The sequence below is a fragment of the Leucoraja erinacea genome, chromosome 29 (assembly GCF_028641065.1).
Source record: "Leucoraja erinacea ecotype New England chromosome 29, Leri_hhj_1, whole genome shotgun sequence".
Taxonomy (NCBI): Eukaryota; Metazoa; Chordata; class Chondrichthyes; order Rajiformes; family Rajidae; genus Leucoraja; species Leucoraja erinaceus.
The window spans coordinates 9261074-9277597 of record NC_073405.1 but is presented as its reverse complement, the minus strand read 5'-3'; the positions used below and the strand labels follow the sequence as shown (position 1 = coordinate 9277597).

The window sequence follows — 16524 nt, the reverse complement described above, 5'->3', positions numbered from 1 at the left end:
TTAGAAAAGCTCGTGAAACAGAAATAATGTAAGTTTTTTTAAAGGGGAGGATATAATATGCGTAAAAAGACAACCAGTGAAGCCAGTTTAACTGAATTTTCAATTATTAACTAAATTTGTGTCCTAATTTCTTACCTGCATTTCCCAGTTGTTTGTAGAATCTATACTCCAAATGAAGTTGTGGAGCCCTGGATTTTATAGGTTCCTCGGATATGTATGGAATGACATTGATATAATTAGCATTTGATAAAAACTATGAAAACTAAAAATTAAGTAATAAACAGCAATTCATTTCTGTAGAGAAACTACAGATGCTGGTTTATAAAAGTAGACTGTTTATAAAAGTAGATACTGGAGTAACTCAGCGGGTCAGGCAGCATCTCTGGAGAACATGTCTGTACTACTTTGTTGTCAAAATTTGTCTTGTTATCACTACTCATTCACAGCAACTTGTCACAAAACACATTTCGCATTTAGCTTTTTCTAGCAAAATCAGAGCTGCAATTTTCTACCAAAGCTCAAAATTAATGATGAAACTCTTCCATTCAGAATTGTCGCTGTTGACTGATTTGAGAGCTGAATTACAATACCCCTGTTCAACATATCAATTAAAAACATGCATCCAAAGCATGTGCTACAACAACCTGTTAATTAACAGGACCTACAAAATGCTCCATCAATCTGTTGTGAATTAGCAGTGCACAGGAGGGTTCAGATCCTCAGTCAGATCCAAAATCGAGGGACGAAAATGAGAGAAATGTTAGAAATTGGAAACAAAATGCTGACACTCAGCCGGTCAGGTAACATCTGTGAAGAAATGCAAGTGTCAATCTTTCAAGCGCTAGACACTTCGCCAATTCTAACGCAAAATGTTAGAACATAATACATATGAGCATAAGCCATTGGTATTTTTAAGTTGTAGATTAGTTTGTTATAGAGGAATTAGGTCATTCGGCCCTTCAAGTCTATGCCGCCATTCAATCATGGCTGATCTATCTTTCCCCCACAACCCCATTTTCCTGCTATCTCCCCATAACCCCCAACACCTGTAATAATCAAAAATCTGTCAATCTGCACCTTACAAATACCCAATGACTTGGTCTCCATAGCCGTCTGTGGCAATGAATTCCACGGATTCACCATCCACTGACTAAAGGCATGTCCTTTTGTTCGGAGGCTATAGCCTTTGGTCCTAGACTCTCCCACTAATGGAAACATCCACCATATCCAGGCCTTTCACTATTCGGTAAGTTTCAATGAGGTCCCCCTCATCCTTCTAAACTCCAGCGAGTACAGGCCCGGAGCCGTCAAACGCTCATCATATGTTAACTCAATCATTTCTGGGGATAATTATTGTAAACCTCCTCTGGACTCTCCAACACCAGCACATTGTTCCTCAGATATGGGGCCCTAAACTGATCGCAATGCTCCAAATGTGGTCTGATCAGTGCCTTATAAAACCTCAGCATTACATCCCTGTTTTTTTTATATTATAGCCCTCTCAAAATATATGTTGGATTGAAAGATATTTGATAGGTAAGGGTGTCAAGGGTTATGGTGACAAGGCATGAGAACGGGGTTAAGAGGGAAAGATAGATCAGCCACGACTGAATGGCAGAATAGACTCGATGGGCTGATTGGCCTACTTCTGCTCCTATGACTTAATGAAACTGAGGGGGCAATAGAGGATGGTGGGTACACAGAACAAGATTCCAGAGGAGGCAGGCACTATAACACTTATAAGACAAAATACTGAAGTAACTCAGTGGGTCAGGCAGCATCTCTGGAGAAAAGGAACAGGTCTCCTATCTCTGGAGATGCTGCCTGACCTATTGAGTTACTGCAGCATTGTGTCTACCTTTGGTGTTAACAAGCATCTGCAGTTCCTTCCTAAACATTTAAAATACATTTGGTCAGGTTCATAGATAGGAAAGGTTTAGAGGTATATGGGCCAAATATGGGAAGGTGGGACTAGCTTAGATGGGGCATCTTGGTCAGCATGAACAGTTCGGCTAAAGGGCCTGTTTCCGTGTTGTATGATTTTATCTAATATCTCCCATCTTCCACCCCAACACAACACTTGATTTTGTTCCTTTGTCCCCAACCCACTCAAACTTCAGGCTTGTTTGATTGCAACTTATTTCAGTGTTTATGAAAAGATATTATCCTGAAATTTTATCCAGGTTTTCTCTCTCTCCAGATGCTTCCCAGTTTGTTACAGTCTATTATTAATGCCAGCAGGGTAGAAGGCATGGATTTCAAATATTAACATAACCAATGGAGTATGTCCTCCTTTTACAGTAGTCTGAACAAAGTAAAGGACTGAAAAAGTCATTCAGAAGCAATTAGCTGGGCAAAGCATTAAATGACCTTTGGTGCTGTTGTATCCAGTAAAACCATGGTTACATCTCACTTCAAATTGCACAGGAATCTGCTACTTGACTGCTCCTGCAGTTTTTAACTTCACTGTTTATATTTTCAGTAAGTGGATTCAAATTAGATTCCTGCTGCTACTCTCACCCTATTTACATTTGATTAGGCATCTGAGAAAATTGGAGCTCAGTTTCATTGGTTGTTTTGATAAATTAATTTTACCAGAATAATGTTTACCAAACCATTTATGCTATAATGAAATTTACTATCAGCATTCCTGTTAAAAACATTTTTTTAAATTCCTGCAGCTGCATGTTGAATTTAAGCATTTATAAAAATGATTCCACATTGAAAGAGAGAAAAATGTGCACAGACATTCAATATTATTTTTCTTTATTTATGTTTCTTCACACAAAGGGTGGGTGTATGGAACAAGCTGCCAGAGGAGACAGTGAGGCTTGGACTATCCCAACATTTAAGAGACAGATAGACAGGTACATGGATAGGACAGGTTTAAGGGATATGGACCAAATGCGGGCAGGTGGGACTAATGTAGCTGGGACATGTTGGTCGGTGTGGGCAAGTTGGGGCGATGGGCCTGTTTCGACACTATCACTCTATGAATTCACTGTACATTAAAAATACATGTTTATCAGACAAGGTTACCATTTTTATCCATTAAAGCTACAGGATCTGAAAAAGGGTCGCAACCCAAAAAGGACGTCCATTTCATCCAAAGATGCTGCCTGACCTGCCAAGTATCTCCAACCTTTTGTGTTTTATGTTTTCAAACACCGACCTTATAGTTTTTTTATATTTCAAATAACTTGAAAGGATTGAAATTGATTTATTTAATTTAGAAATGCAAAGCAGTAACCTTAAAATTAATATAACATCATTAATATATAGTGAATAACTAAAAAAAAAACAACCAGGGTCATTAGACAAAGGAGCAGAATTGGGCCATTCTGTATTTTCCACCATTCAATTACAGCTAATCTATTTTTCCCCTCAACCTTATTCTGCTGCCATCTCCCTGTAACTTTTGACGCCTGTACTAATCAAGAACATATCAATCTCCACTTTTAAAATACCCAATGTCTTGGCCTCCACAGCCGTCTATGTCAATGAATTCTACAGATTCACCACCCTCTGGCTAAATAAATTCCTCCTCATTCTAAAAGGAACATCTTTTTATTCATTGGTTGTGCCTTCTGGTTCGAGACTCTCCCATTACTGGAAACATTCTTTCCATGTCCTCTCTATCTAGGTCTTTCATTATCCGAAAAGCCCAGATAGGGTCATTTCATTAACTTACTTTTGAATAAATATAGGGGATTCTATTGAAAGATGTATTACTTGCATACAATTAGGGGTTGGATTTTGAACTTAAGCAGCCCCTCACCCCAATAAATACAGGGGTGCCCCACAATCAGAGGTGGATCCAGGTTAGGGTTGTCAACTTTTTCACTCCCAAATAAGGGACGACAGGTCATAATAAGGGATAAATTCCCGACAGCAATTAGTTGATCGACTCGGCCATGGCTGAGTGAACGATGCGTTGGCCCGGGTGCTGGACTGCACACAAAGCCCAGCCGGCCGCGGGCCAGCTGAGGAGTTTTGGCTTGGACGACAGACTTTGCATGCTACATTGCGCGCAGAGTCCGGCACCCCATCCAACTTATGGACCGCTGATCGGCCATGAGAAGGAGGGGTAGTAGTTTCGGCGGTAAGCGAAGGTCCGAAGGTCGGACAGCTGGCCGGGGTGCCGACCTACGGGGCCACGGGCAAGGCGCTGCTGCTGCACTCCATGGGCTGCACTACATCGGGACGGGTGAGGTTGGGCCAGACGCGGCGCTCCGACCCGACAGTCCCCTCGACCCGAGTAGAAGCAGTCAAATATGGGACAAGGGCGGTCCCGTATGGGACAAACCAATTTAGCCCAATATAGGGGATGCCCCGGCTAATACGGGACAGTTGGCAACCCTAATCCAGGTACTGAGCAAGAGGTCAGATAATCCGGGTGGGAAACAATTGGCTGGCCATTTACACGATCCAGCTCAATAGCTGGATTTACACGATCCAGCTCAATTAATACATGCTTCTCCAATGTACACTACTTGCTAGAAACTCAGTTGTCACTGAACAATTGAGCTTGGCAGTTTATTGCCACGTGTACAATGAAAGCCTTTTGTTGCTTGCTATCCAGACTACATGATTACAATCGTGCCATCCACAAGTGCACAGATACAAGATAAAGGGAATAATGTTTAGTACAAAATAAAGTCCAGCACAGTCCAATTAAAGATAGTTCGAGGGTTTCTAGTTACAAATTTGCTGCACAGATATTAAATCTTGCTGAACTTACTGGATTCGAGATAGGTCTGAATATTAAATCCCAGGATCTGTTGTCAAACAGGTCTCAATCTCACTTTAGCATCTAAATGCAAATTTAACATTAAATGGAGAAAAGTAGGTGTACTGACCACCAGGAGGCATAAGAAACATTCAAATTGAGATTTGTCATCTCACCATGTGGTATGACTAGAGGCAAAAAAAACACGCCCACACTTCTGCTGAAGTATTTTACTCCACTCCTGATTTACTTTAAAAATGTCCAGTTAACTGTACCAATCAATACATTGTCTCGCTTTAATGAGTTAGTCAAAGGAAAAAAAAAAAATCAATAACAATGCCCTATAAAGCATTTTTGTTACTTTGTGGAAAGTTGTTCAGAGAATAAAATAATACCAATTTCAATGAAGATCCTGGTGCGTGGGTAATGTGTGGGTAGGAGGTCTACTGCTCTAAAGGAGCTGTCCCACTGCGGCGACCTAATTGGCGAGTTTAGAAGACTTTAAGGAGAGTTTGAAAAAGTGTCATGTTGAAGACCTCCTTCGACTATGTTGAAGACAAGCTTCGACTAGCTTTGGGGAAAATTGGACACCGAATAGTGGAGAGTGAAGACGACCTCCTTCGACCTCCCTTCGACTATGTTGAAGACTGTCTACGATTACCCTTGATTACCTACGAATAACATGCTGACATACTACAACCTACCTCGACTAAACCTACGAGAAAAATAAAATTTAAAAAAATCAATTTTTTCCACGACGACCTTTTTTTTAAAAAACTTGTGAACATTTTTCAGCACGTTGAAAAATCCGCGACCTAGCAAGGCCTCGAGTACGCGGGGACTACTCTCGAGCATGAAGGAGAGTTACAAAGACCTCCTAGGACCTAGTGTCGACCATGCTGCGAGTACGAGTCGAGGGCAAACTCTTCTGAACTCGCGGATTAGGTCGCCGCAGTGGGGCAGCCCCTTAACTGTGTCTAAAGCAGATGGAAGAATGCTCTTGACAGCCCCATGAAGAAAGATTACATAAGGAATCCAAATAACAAAGACTGAAGATAAGAGAGACAAGTTTTCTCTCCCTAAAGCAGTTTGGCTTTTGAATTAATACTTTCATGGTTTATTTTTGTCCCTCTGTGTTGCCAGCTATGAAATTATCAGATTTATTGAATTCAACTTCTTAACCCAACATGGGTACATTAACACGAATAGCACTCTCCAAGTTGATAATTTATTCAGTAAATTCATAAAATCCCAAATGGTTCTTATTTAACATTAAAATTGGGTGGACATTTGCATATCCACATTTTAAAAATAATTTATGTTATTATTTTGCGGAATAAATGTTTCTAGTTTTCCAGCTGTATTTCTGTTTAGTGATGAAAATAGCTGGTGGTATTATGTACCGAGCCATTCAAATAATGTTATTCAAAATAAAGAATATACTTCATGTGTTTTAATGCATTGAAATGAAGCTTAAAGTGCAGTGTTTCGGAAATCACGCATCCACATTTGGAAATCCTTGATCTTGACCTAATCAAGTGCTTCTTTTAAATGTCAAGTAGCTGTGTTTTGGGTAATAACAGATGCAACAATGTGTTATTTAATGTACCCACCATAGATAATAATTCATGTGATGACAATAACTGCTCCAAACACTTTGCTTGTAAATTTGCGTACGTTGTCAGACCTGAAACATGGTCTGCCCATTTTTATCCACATAAGATGCTGCCTGACCAGATGAATTCCTCTAGCAGTTTGTTTTTTCACAACTTAACCAGCTTGCAGTTTCTAGGTTCCTTACTTTGGTGAAAAATTTTTCAATTGCAATGGCATGTACACCCATTTCTGAAGGCGATTCAGAATCAGTTCTGCCACTCACACAGCAAGACCGCGATATGCGTGCTACACCTATTTATGGGAAATTAAATATAACTTACCAGTTTGATGGCCACATATTCATTTGTGTACAAATTCTTTCCTGTATACAACAAAAATAAATTTAAAAGGAGAACAATGCATCACCAATGCCTTATTACTGTAAATGCACATGGATGTAAATTCATTAATAATCTATACTTCCAGAAAAGGTCAGCAATGAATCACATCTATAAAATGGGCCAAAGGTGAATTTTAATGCAAATTTGCTTTTTGTGATTCGATATTTGTTTGTACAAGTTGAAAAGAATTGCACAAAACTAGTCAGACCCTCAGATTAAATGCATTGCTCCTTCAGGTTCTGTCAATTGCTCTGGCTTGCAGCTCTTTACAGAGGAGCTCAAAATTAAAGTGATTCATCCAAAAACAGGTCAATCTGCAGTGGCCACAACATGACGTGTACATAAGCAGATGGGAAGCTGACTGTTCATCATGTGCCAAGAACTGTATGGAGTGTACAGGTCACATTTAAAAACATGACTTGCATACAGGCAACTGTGATTGCTTTTGATCACAGGATTGAATCTGGTCTTATGATACAAGGTGCTCTGTGTTGCTGTGCTTGGTGCAGGTGTGGCCGAGACTAATAACTGCTCTCAGCAATTATCCAAGATCTATACTCTTTCAACTGAAGCTCAAGAAATAGGTTTGAACAACCTTGTTGCACAAATCTTCAAAAAAGTCAGACCCCAGTCTAAAACCTATTTTTGTGCTTGGTTGCTTCAAGCTTTGCTTAGACCTCGAGTATGTTCACTCCAAGTGTCACTGCAGATTGAGGTTTAATCCACCCCTATCGTTGTGAAACATGGAACTGGCCACATTGCCCCCGAATGTTCTTTCTAGCTGGACCCATTGTTATACCCTTCCCCCAGAGCACTTAATTCAGAGGAACATCCTTGATCATAAATTAACTGAACAAACAGTGGTCTGAACAGGGTGTCAGAGTCCTGGTGAAAACAAATATGGTGCATCCTATTTGGCAGTCAAAGTCATTTGGCCAAATGCCTCAACCACAAAGTTACAAAGCTTTCAAACAAGTACCAAGATTTTGCTTGAGGCAGGCCATCCCTACAAAAATAAAACATGGAGTGCATCTGCAACAACTTTAACAGTCTTTTTGTTATTTTATGCACATGAGAAAAAAAAAACTATTTTTAAGTATTCTCCAATTTTCCCCCCATATTAAAATCATAAGGGAATCGCTAGGTTGAATGTAAAGACTTTTACCCAGGGTAGGGGGAATCAAGAACCAGGAGACATAGTTTTAAGGCAAGAGGGGAAGATTTAATAGGATTTTTTTTTTCTCCTCAGAGGGGTTGGGTATATGGAAAAAACTGCCAGAGGTAGTGGCAGAGGAAGGTACAATAACAATATTTAAAAGACGCTTGGGCAGATACATGGATATGGACCAAATGCAGGCAAGTGGAATTAGCTCAGATGGGGCACTTTGATCAGCTTTCGAGGGGCCATAGGGCTTATTTCAGCTGTTTGACTTTATTTGAATATGCATGCTTTACAGTCCTCATTTAGAAAGGCACTGGGTCACTTCTGAATTCAGGTGATTGTGGAACATTGATTGCACTTTCCTGAAGAATCAGGTGACAATATAGGATCTGGCAAATATCTACTTTCAACAGCCTTTTTAATTGTGCATCAATCTTTTATGTTAGAAAGTTAGAAAAATCTTATTATACACATTTATCAATGAAAAATCCTTCATTAAATGCAATTTAATAATAAAATTTTGGCCAGAAGCTAAATCACAGCATTTAAGTGATTACGAGGGAATCCTTTTTCATCCACATGCAGAAACGTTTGGCTCCCCTTCCCTTAAAAGTACTCCCAAAAAATACCGAACATATCTTCTGTCTGCAGGCTAAATTCTTTAATGTTATACAATGCAGCAGTTGAAATATAAAAACCTAATGCCTGAAGCCAAATCTTTGCCTTAATCCAGATAGTTTTCCATAAGAGTGGGGCAATTTATTTTACGAAGCTAGTCCTACATGAACAATGGCATGAGTCTTTATTTCTATTTGAATAGCTTCCATATTTTTTTAATAGATTTTAAAAGGCAAAAGCAATAAGGAGAGACCTGCTCAGGAATAAGAAAGCTGCATACAGTGCCTTCCATAATGTTTGGGACAAAGACCCATCATTTATTTATTTGCCTCTGTACTCCACAATGTGAGATTTGTAATAGAAAAAAAATCAAAAAAAAAAAAATCACATGTGGTTGAAGTGCACATTGCCAGATTTTAATAAATGCTATTTTTATACATTTTGGTTTCACCGTGTAGAAAAATACATAGCCCCCCCCCCCCCCCCCCCATTTCAGGGCATCATAATGTTTGGGACACAGCAATGTAAAGCCCCTATACCACTTAGGAGACCTAAACAGCAACCTCTGGTGACCTTGCCCGCCACCCAAGGTTTCCATGACGTCCCCAAGGTTTTGGTCACTCTCCCTAAAAGTGGTTTCCGCATGGTCGAGGCTTCATCTAGGTTGCTGCTATTTTTCCATCATGATTAAAACCGGCCTCGACTAAAAATAGGCTGCCGTTTTAAAAATCGATAATTTTTTAGTCGCAGGTCTAGTCGAAGTCGGTTTACTTCATAGTCGAGGAAGGTTTTAAACTATGCACGGGAGGTGGTAGGAGGTTGCAGGTCACTTCGACCTTGATTTTTTTTTTTGGGTGGCGGCACGGTCACCAGAGGTTGCTGTTTAGGTCTCCTAAGTGGAGCAGGGGCTTCACGTAAATCAAAGAAGTCATGTTTAGTATTTTGTTGCATATCCTTAGCATGCAATGAACTGCTTGAAGTCTGCGATTCATGGACATCACCAGTTGCTGGGTGGCATCTCTGGTGATGCTCTGCCAGGTCCGTATTGCATCCATCTTTAGCTTATGCTTGTTTTGGTTTTCTTCAGTTTATAAAAGGCATGCTTAATTGTGTTCAGATCGGGTGATTGACTTGGCCATTCAAGAATTGACTATTTTTTAGCTTTGAAAAACTCCTTTGTTACTTTAGCATTCTGTTTGGGATCATTGTCTTGCTGTAGAATGAACCGCCTGCCAATGAGTTTTGAGGCATTTGTTTGAACTTGAGCAGTTAGAATGTGTCTATACACTTCAGAATTCATTATGCTACTACCGTCAGCAGTTGTATTATCAATGAAGATAAGCGAGCCAGTACCTTCAGAAACCATGCATGCCCAGGCCATAACAACCCCGCCGTTGTGTTTCACAGATGAGGTAGTATGCTTTGGATCTTGGGCAGTTCCTTCTCTCCTCCATACTTGGCTCTTATAATCACCATGATATAAATTAATCTTCATCTGTCCACAAGACCTTTTTCCAGAACTGTGGTTGCTCTTTTAAGTACTTATTGGCAAATTACAACTTGGCTATCCTATTTTTGCGGCTAATCAGTGGTTTGCATCTTGCAGTGTAGCCTCTGTATTTCTGTTCATGAAGTCTTCTGTGGACAGTGGTCATTGACAAATCCACACCCGACTCCTGAAGAGTGATTCTGATCAGTCGGACAGGTGTTTGGGGATCTTTCTTTATTATAGAGAGAATTCTTCGATCATCAGCTGTGGAGGTCTTCCGTTGCCTGCCAGTCCCTTTGCGATTGTGATTTTGGCAAGCCTAGGGTTTGGCTGATGTCTGTAACAGTTTTATTCTTGTTTCTCAGTCTCAGATTGGCATCTTTGACTTTCATTGGCACAACTTTGGTCCTCATGTTGATAAACAGCAATAAATGTTTCCAAAGGTGATGGAAAGACTGGAGGAAAGACTAGGTGCTGAGAGCTCTCTTGCGCCTGCATTATAGAGCCAATTAAACACACATGGGCAATGTGAAGTCATGTGTCCCAAACATTATAGTGCCCTGAAATGGAGGGGGGCTATGTATAAACACTGCTATAATTTCTACATGGTGAAACCAAAATGTATAAAAATGGCCTTTATTAAAATCTGTCAATGTGCACTTTAACCACATGTGTTTTTTTTCTATTATAAATCTCAAATTGTGGAGTACAGAGGCAAATAAATAAATGATGGGTCTTTGTCCCAAACATTATGGAGGGCACCGTAGTTATGAGGTGTTTACAATGAGGAATTGTGGATTCAAACGTTCAATGAATGCATGGGAATTTAGATTTGCCAAAGATTCTCAACGAAAAAAAAATGTAAACTGTATATCGGTGTGAAATATGCTGAATGAGTTTGAATTTGGAGAGGAGATTTAGCATAAATATATGGATGAAGGCTGTGATTAGAAAAAATTAGATATTCTTGCAGGAAAAAAACAAAAAGGTTAACAGAAATTATTTAGTCCAAATGGAAACAAGCTGTTCGACAGCATTTGAAGGACATCAATGTTGATCTGATTAGTACAAGAGCCACCAGTACAAGAGAATAAATCTCCTGGCAATAATGGAGTCACCAAGAAAGATAATTTCAAACCCCCCAAAAATTGAGGATACAGCATAATTAATGTATTTGACATGTGCCATTACAAAAGATACAAGAGGCTGAAGAGACAAAAGATAAATATAGAGAAATTATGTGCATGTTGTAAGATGTATGATGCTTTCAGCCACAGGATCAATGAAGTTAAAGTTAATAACAGGGTATCGGGACATAAACACTGCAGTGAACAAAGTTACAACCTTTCTGTTCGTTAGCTATTTGGACAGGTACATGGACAGGAGAGGCTTAGCGGGATATGGGCCAAATGTGGGAACATGGGACTAGTGCAGATGGGGCATCTTGGTCGGCATGGGCAAGTTGGGCTGAAGGACCCATTTCCATGCTGAACACCTCCAGGTGCCAGACCTTCGTGTTATTACTAGATAGACAGCTTGTAAAAGTCAAACAAAATCAAACCAGTTTAATCAGAAATGGGTAAAGCAGTAAACAGATGGAAGCGATAATTCTGACGACTCTCACCTAAACGAAGCTCTCCAAAGTTTCCACATCCAATCTTCTTTCCCACTCGGAAGTTGGGACCCACCATTAAGACTCCAGAACTGGTCCCCGAGCTCCGGCCGCAGTTGGTTCCCCGTCCTCCAGACTTTGACATTCTCTTCGCTTCTTCTGCTTCACCCCTCCCCCCTCTCTTATCAAAATCCATAAGTTTGTGATAGCCTGGCTTCTCCACGGTTACTTTGCCATGCAAACCCACAATGACAAAACTTGGAATTTTAGTATTTCATCACGGTTAAAACAATGTGCTACTCCACGTTTAGCACCACCACAGGTCTCGACAAATCTCCCATTTCTGTCTTCTCTTGTACATGTTTTAAGAGACAACGCATCCTCTGGTCAAATCGAAATTAGAGATGCAACAGCCACTTTCCTTTTTGGTGTAGACCTGCAAAAAAAAAAAAAAAAAAAATCAATTACTTTATATTTGTTGCTATTAGTACAGATTAAAAAGAAAAAAAATCAGAATTGCTAAGAAAAGGACCAAAGGGAAAGGTTATTCAGATACTGCACTTTGTTTTTTTTCCAAACAAATTCACATTGTAGAACAATCCTTTCAATGTTCTTTTGCTGTTTTGTATCTGTCGCTATTTTAATTGCTGCATCTATAATGACGATTTTTACTGTTTACTCCGGCGAGCAAAGAATTTCATTGCACCCTGGTTCATGACTATAAACAATAAACTGAATCTTTCCCGCTGCTTGATATGGAGCAATGTTCAAATGTTACAGTGGATTTTTATAAAGTAAGGAAGGAGGAAAAGATTTAAATCAATATACCAAGCCTGCAACGTCCTACATATTCTGGTACTTGAGAAGGAGGATTTTTAAATCCTGCAAATTCTTGTAATTTAAAACCTTAAAAGCCTTGTATCATTTTTTTCAATTTTATAGTCTTGCTCTGCTGCATGTTTAGGCAGAAATGGCCATTGTCAATTACTTCCCCAGAAACAGGGCCGCTAAGTACTGCAGGGTACGATTGTGTACAATTTATTTTTCAGTATTTCCACTTGTGGGAAAATATGTCGCGGGTGCTCATATTATTTGGCATGTGGAAGAGAGCAGATGGGATCAACTCGATTTGTTTCTACTCCACAGCACCAAGTATTAGCACCGCAATGCTCATTAAAAAAAAAAGTACAATGTCCTTGTAATCCAAAGCTGCTCTGCCCAAATTATTCCATAATTCATTTTTGGCATGAAATTCCCATTTTCCCAAGTAATTTGTACTGATTAATTCAATTTCACTGGATGTACATTTTTTTTCCCCAGCACAAAGACATTTGAATTATCAGCAGAATGAATCCACGAAGGCTGCATAACATTACCTACCTCAGTGTTCAGCTTATATTGATGTCAAGGCCTGTGCTCCCTGGACGTACCCATAATTGAAAATGACAAATAAAGGGGAGCTCTGCATTAAGACGGAGACTGTACATCAATAAATGGGAATTTGGTGCAAGGCAGATTGATTTTCATAACACTGATGGTAGATTGGAAAAAGCCCAGGCACTGGTAAAAGATAGATCAGTAACTCGTTTGTGAACAATAATGCACAAGCAGAGTCAATTAAAGGCTTAGTATTATGGGCACATGTATCGAGGTACAGTGAAACACTGTTTTGCATGCTATCCAAACAGCTCATGTATGCCATTCATAAATACAATCGTCAAACTCAGGTACAATAGGGAGCAAACAGTAAGATAGAGTGCGGGATATAGTTCTCAGCATTGTAGAGCATCAGTTTAATTTAGAGATACATCGTGGAAACAGGTCCCTCGGCCCACTGAGTCCGCACCGACCAGCGATCCCCGCACATTAACACTATCCTACACACACTAGGGACAATTTACACTTATACCAAACCAATTAACCAACAAACCTGTACGTCTTCAGAGTGTAATAGGGAACCGAAGATCTCAGAGAAAACCCACGTGGTCAAGGGGAGAATGTATAAACTCCGTAGAGACAGCACCCGTAGTTGGGAGCGAACCCTGGTCTCTGGCGGTGCAAGCGCTGTAAGGCAGCAACTCTACCGCTGTGCCACCGTGAAGCCCAGTCTCTTTGTCTATACAACTTATCTGCAATGGGGGAGAGAGCTGAATCGGACAGTACCCTAGCTTATGGAAGGATCGTTCAGAAGGCTGATAACATTGGGGAAGATGATGTTCCTTGGTCTGGTGGTGCGCACTTTGTGCTTGTGCACTTTTGCTTGAAGGGAGCAGGGAGAAGAATGAATGACTGGGGTGGGACAAGTCTTTGATTATGTCGGCTGCTTTTCCGAGGCAGTGTAAAAGTGTAGATGGAGTGAATGGTGGGAAGTCTGGCGTGTGAGAAGCGGCACGGTGGTGCAGCGGTAGAGTTACTGCCTTATAGTCCCGGGATTGATCCTGTACAAGCATCGGTCTTGTATTGCCGGGTGCTCCAGTTTCCTTCCACACTCCAAAGGCATACAGGTTTGTAGGTCCAGTAACTTGGTATAAATATAAATTGTGTGTGTCTGTGCGCGTCTGTGTGTCCTTAAACGCCACCTATCCATTCCTTCTGCCGAGGCTGCCTGACCTGCTGAGTTACTCCACCACCATGTGTTTTGGTCACGTGTGTGTATAACAGTGAATGCAATTTAAAATCCTGGAGGCTGTCATCATTCTTCACATTGGCCACTTTAATCAGTGGCGAACAATCCCCAGTAAATGTCATTTAGAATGTTGGACTCAAAATCCCTGCTTAAACCTGTAGTCCTGTTTTTAAACTAGATTTTTGTGGAACCACCAAGTCAAGTCAAGTCAAGTCAAGTTTATTTGTCACATACACATACGAGATGTGCAGTGAAATGAAAGTGGCAATGCTCGCGGACTTTTGTGCAAAAGACAAACAACAAAACAAACAAACAAATTATAAACACAATCATAACACACATATTCTTTTACATAATAAATAATAGAAGGAAAAAACGTTCTGTAGAGTTAGTCCCTGGTGAGAAAGGCGTTTACAGTCCGAATTGCCTCTGGGAAGAAACTCCTTCTCAACCTCTCCGTTCTCACTGCATGGCAACGGAGGCGTTTGCCTGACCGTAGCGGCTGGAACAGTCCGTTGCAGGGGTGGAAGAGGTCTAACTCTACCGCTGCACCACCGTGCCGCTTCTCACACGCCAGACTTCCCACCATTCACTCCATCTACACTGCCTCGGAAGAGATCACCATGGACTGGAATTAGTTTCAGTAACATTACTGAACAAGGGAGGTCCACGAATTCCCTTTAAATAGTTGGAGCAGTATTCATTCCAACTATTCACATTAGGATTCAGGATTCACATTAGTAATTTAAAAGCCAAATCTTGCAGATGCTGGAAATCTGCAAAACAAAGCATTGGAAAATGATAATGATAATGAAAATGATAATACTCAGGTCGGGTATCTGTAGACCGAAAGAAGAGTTAATGCTTCATGTTAATGACCTTTCCTGGTGGAAGACAGTGGAAATAAATGACTATAGGAAGATGAACACATGATATAAATACAGGACTATCTTTTGCCTCGTGCATCAGAATTATACAGGCAGAGAAGCTCACAAACTGAGACCTCATTAGTATGCTGCACTTGCCATTAATGAGCTGGAAAATAAAACTTCCAGAAAGATTAATGGTTCCACACAACTTGCACAATATTTCTGTGGACTACTTAAATGTAACCGGTATAAGTGAAGATAAAAAAAAAATTTTAACTCATAAATTGTGCAAGACTTCAGCAAGACTTGTCGACAAAATGTGACAACCTTTAAAACTGTGCATATGCATATATGCGTGCGAATATCTGGGACAGAAAGAGGGGAAGAAGAGAAGTGTGTCTGGAGAATGAATGGTCAAATTGGCAGTTCGGTAATTTTATGGAACTTCTTTAAGTGAGAATCCTTTGAGAACCATTTACCAAGATAATGTGAATTCATTTAGAATTTAAAGTGGTATACATTGCTTAAATTAGACAAAACATTTCGATGGCTCAGGATCAAAAAATAAGTTTGGCACAAAGAGTAAACTTTAAAGTTCTGAACTAAGATAACTCACATGCCACACACAGGTGCTGGGCAATAAAAATATCCTCCCAGAGAAAATCCAGCAATGATCCCCTAATGTTCAATGACATTACCATGACTGAATCTCCTACTATCAATATCCAAGAGTTGTCAATGACCAGAAAATGAATTGGAGCAACTATTATATTCACAATAGGGCTGCAAGTGCAGGTCAGAGGTGAGGAATCCTGTGGTGAGCAAATCACTTCCTAACTCTACATAATGCACCATCTACAAAGCTCGTCACGAGTGTTATGGATGCTCTTCACTTGCCTAGGTGATTGCAGCTTCAACACTATTCAAGCAGGTCAACACCATATTGACAGCAACCTGCTCAATAGGCACCTCATCCAACAATGCACAGAAGCAGCAGTTTGTAACATCTACACAATGCACTGAAGCAACTCGCCAAGACTCCTTAGATTGCATCTTACAAACCCACAACTTTGACCACCTGGCAGGACAGGAGCAAAAATTTAAAAAAACACTGCCATCTGGAAGTCACACATCATCATAAATTGGAAACATATCACTATTCCTTCACAATATGCTTCTTCAGTCTGAAGAAGGGTCTCGACTCAAAACGTCACCTATTCCTTCTCTCCATCGATGCTGCCTCACCCGCTGAATATCTCCAGCATTTTTTGTCTACTTCAGATTTTTCCAGCATCTGCAGTTCTTTCTTAAACTATTCCTTCAATGTTGCTGGGCCAAATCCTGGAACTCCCTCCCAAACAGCGTTGTGGATATATCCGCATTAGGGGACTGTAGTGGTTCAAGGCTGTAGCTGACCAACAC

General features: G+C 40.3%; 1 protein-coding gene across 4 annotated transcripts in view; it reads right to left on the bottom strand.

Moving 5' to 3' along the window:
- LOC129711124 (casein kinase I) overlaps positions 1-16524 on the bottom strand; it is a 135888-nt gene that overhangs the window by 34288 nt on the left and 85076 nt on the right. For all 4 annotated transcript variants that reach the window (XM_055658541.1, XM_055658540.1, XM_055658543.1 and 1 more), the window contains exons 2-4: positions 11620-12043; positions 6667-6707; positions 136-205 (exon numbers count right to left, since the gene is read on the bottom strand). In XM_055658541.1, the coding sequence (XP_055514516.1) occupies positions 136-205; positions 6667-6707; positions 11620-11803 (295 nt within the window). In that variant the 5' untranslated portion in view covers positions 11804-12043. The remainder of the gene's footprint in view (positions 1-135; positions 206-6666; positions 6708-11619; positions 12044-16524) is intronic.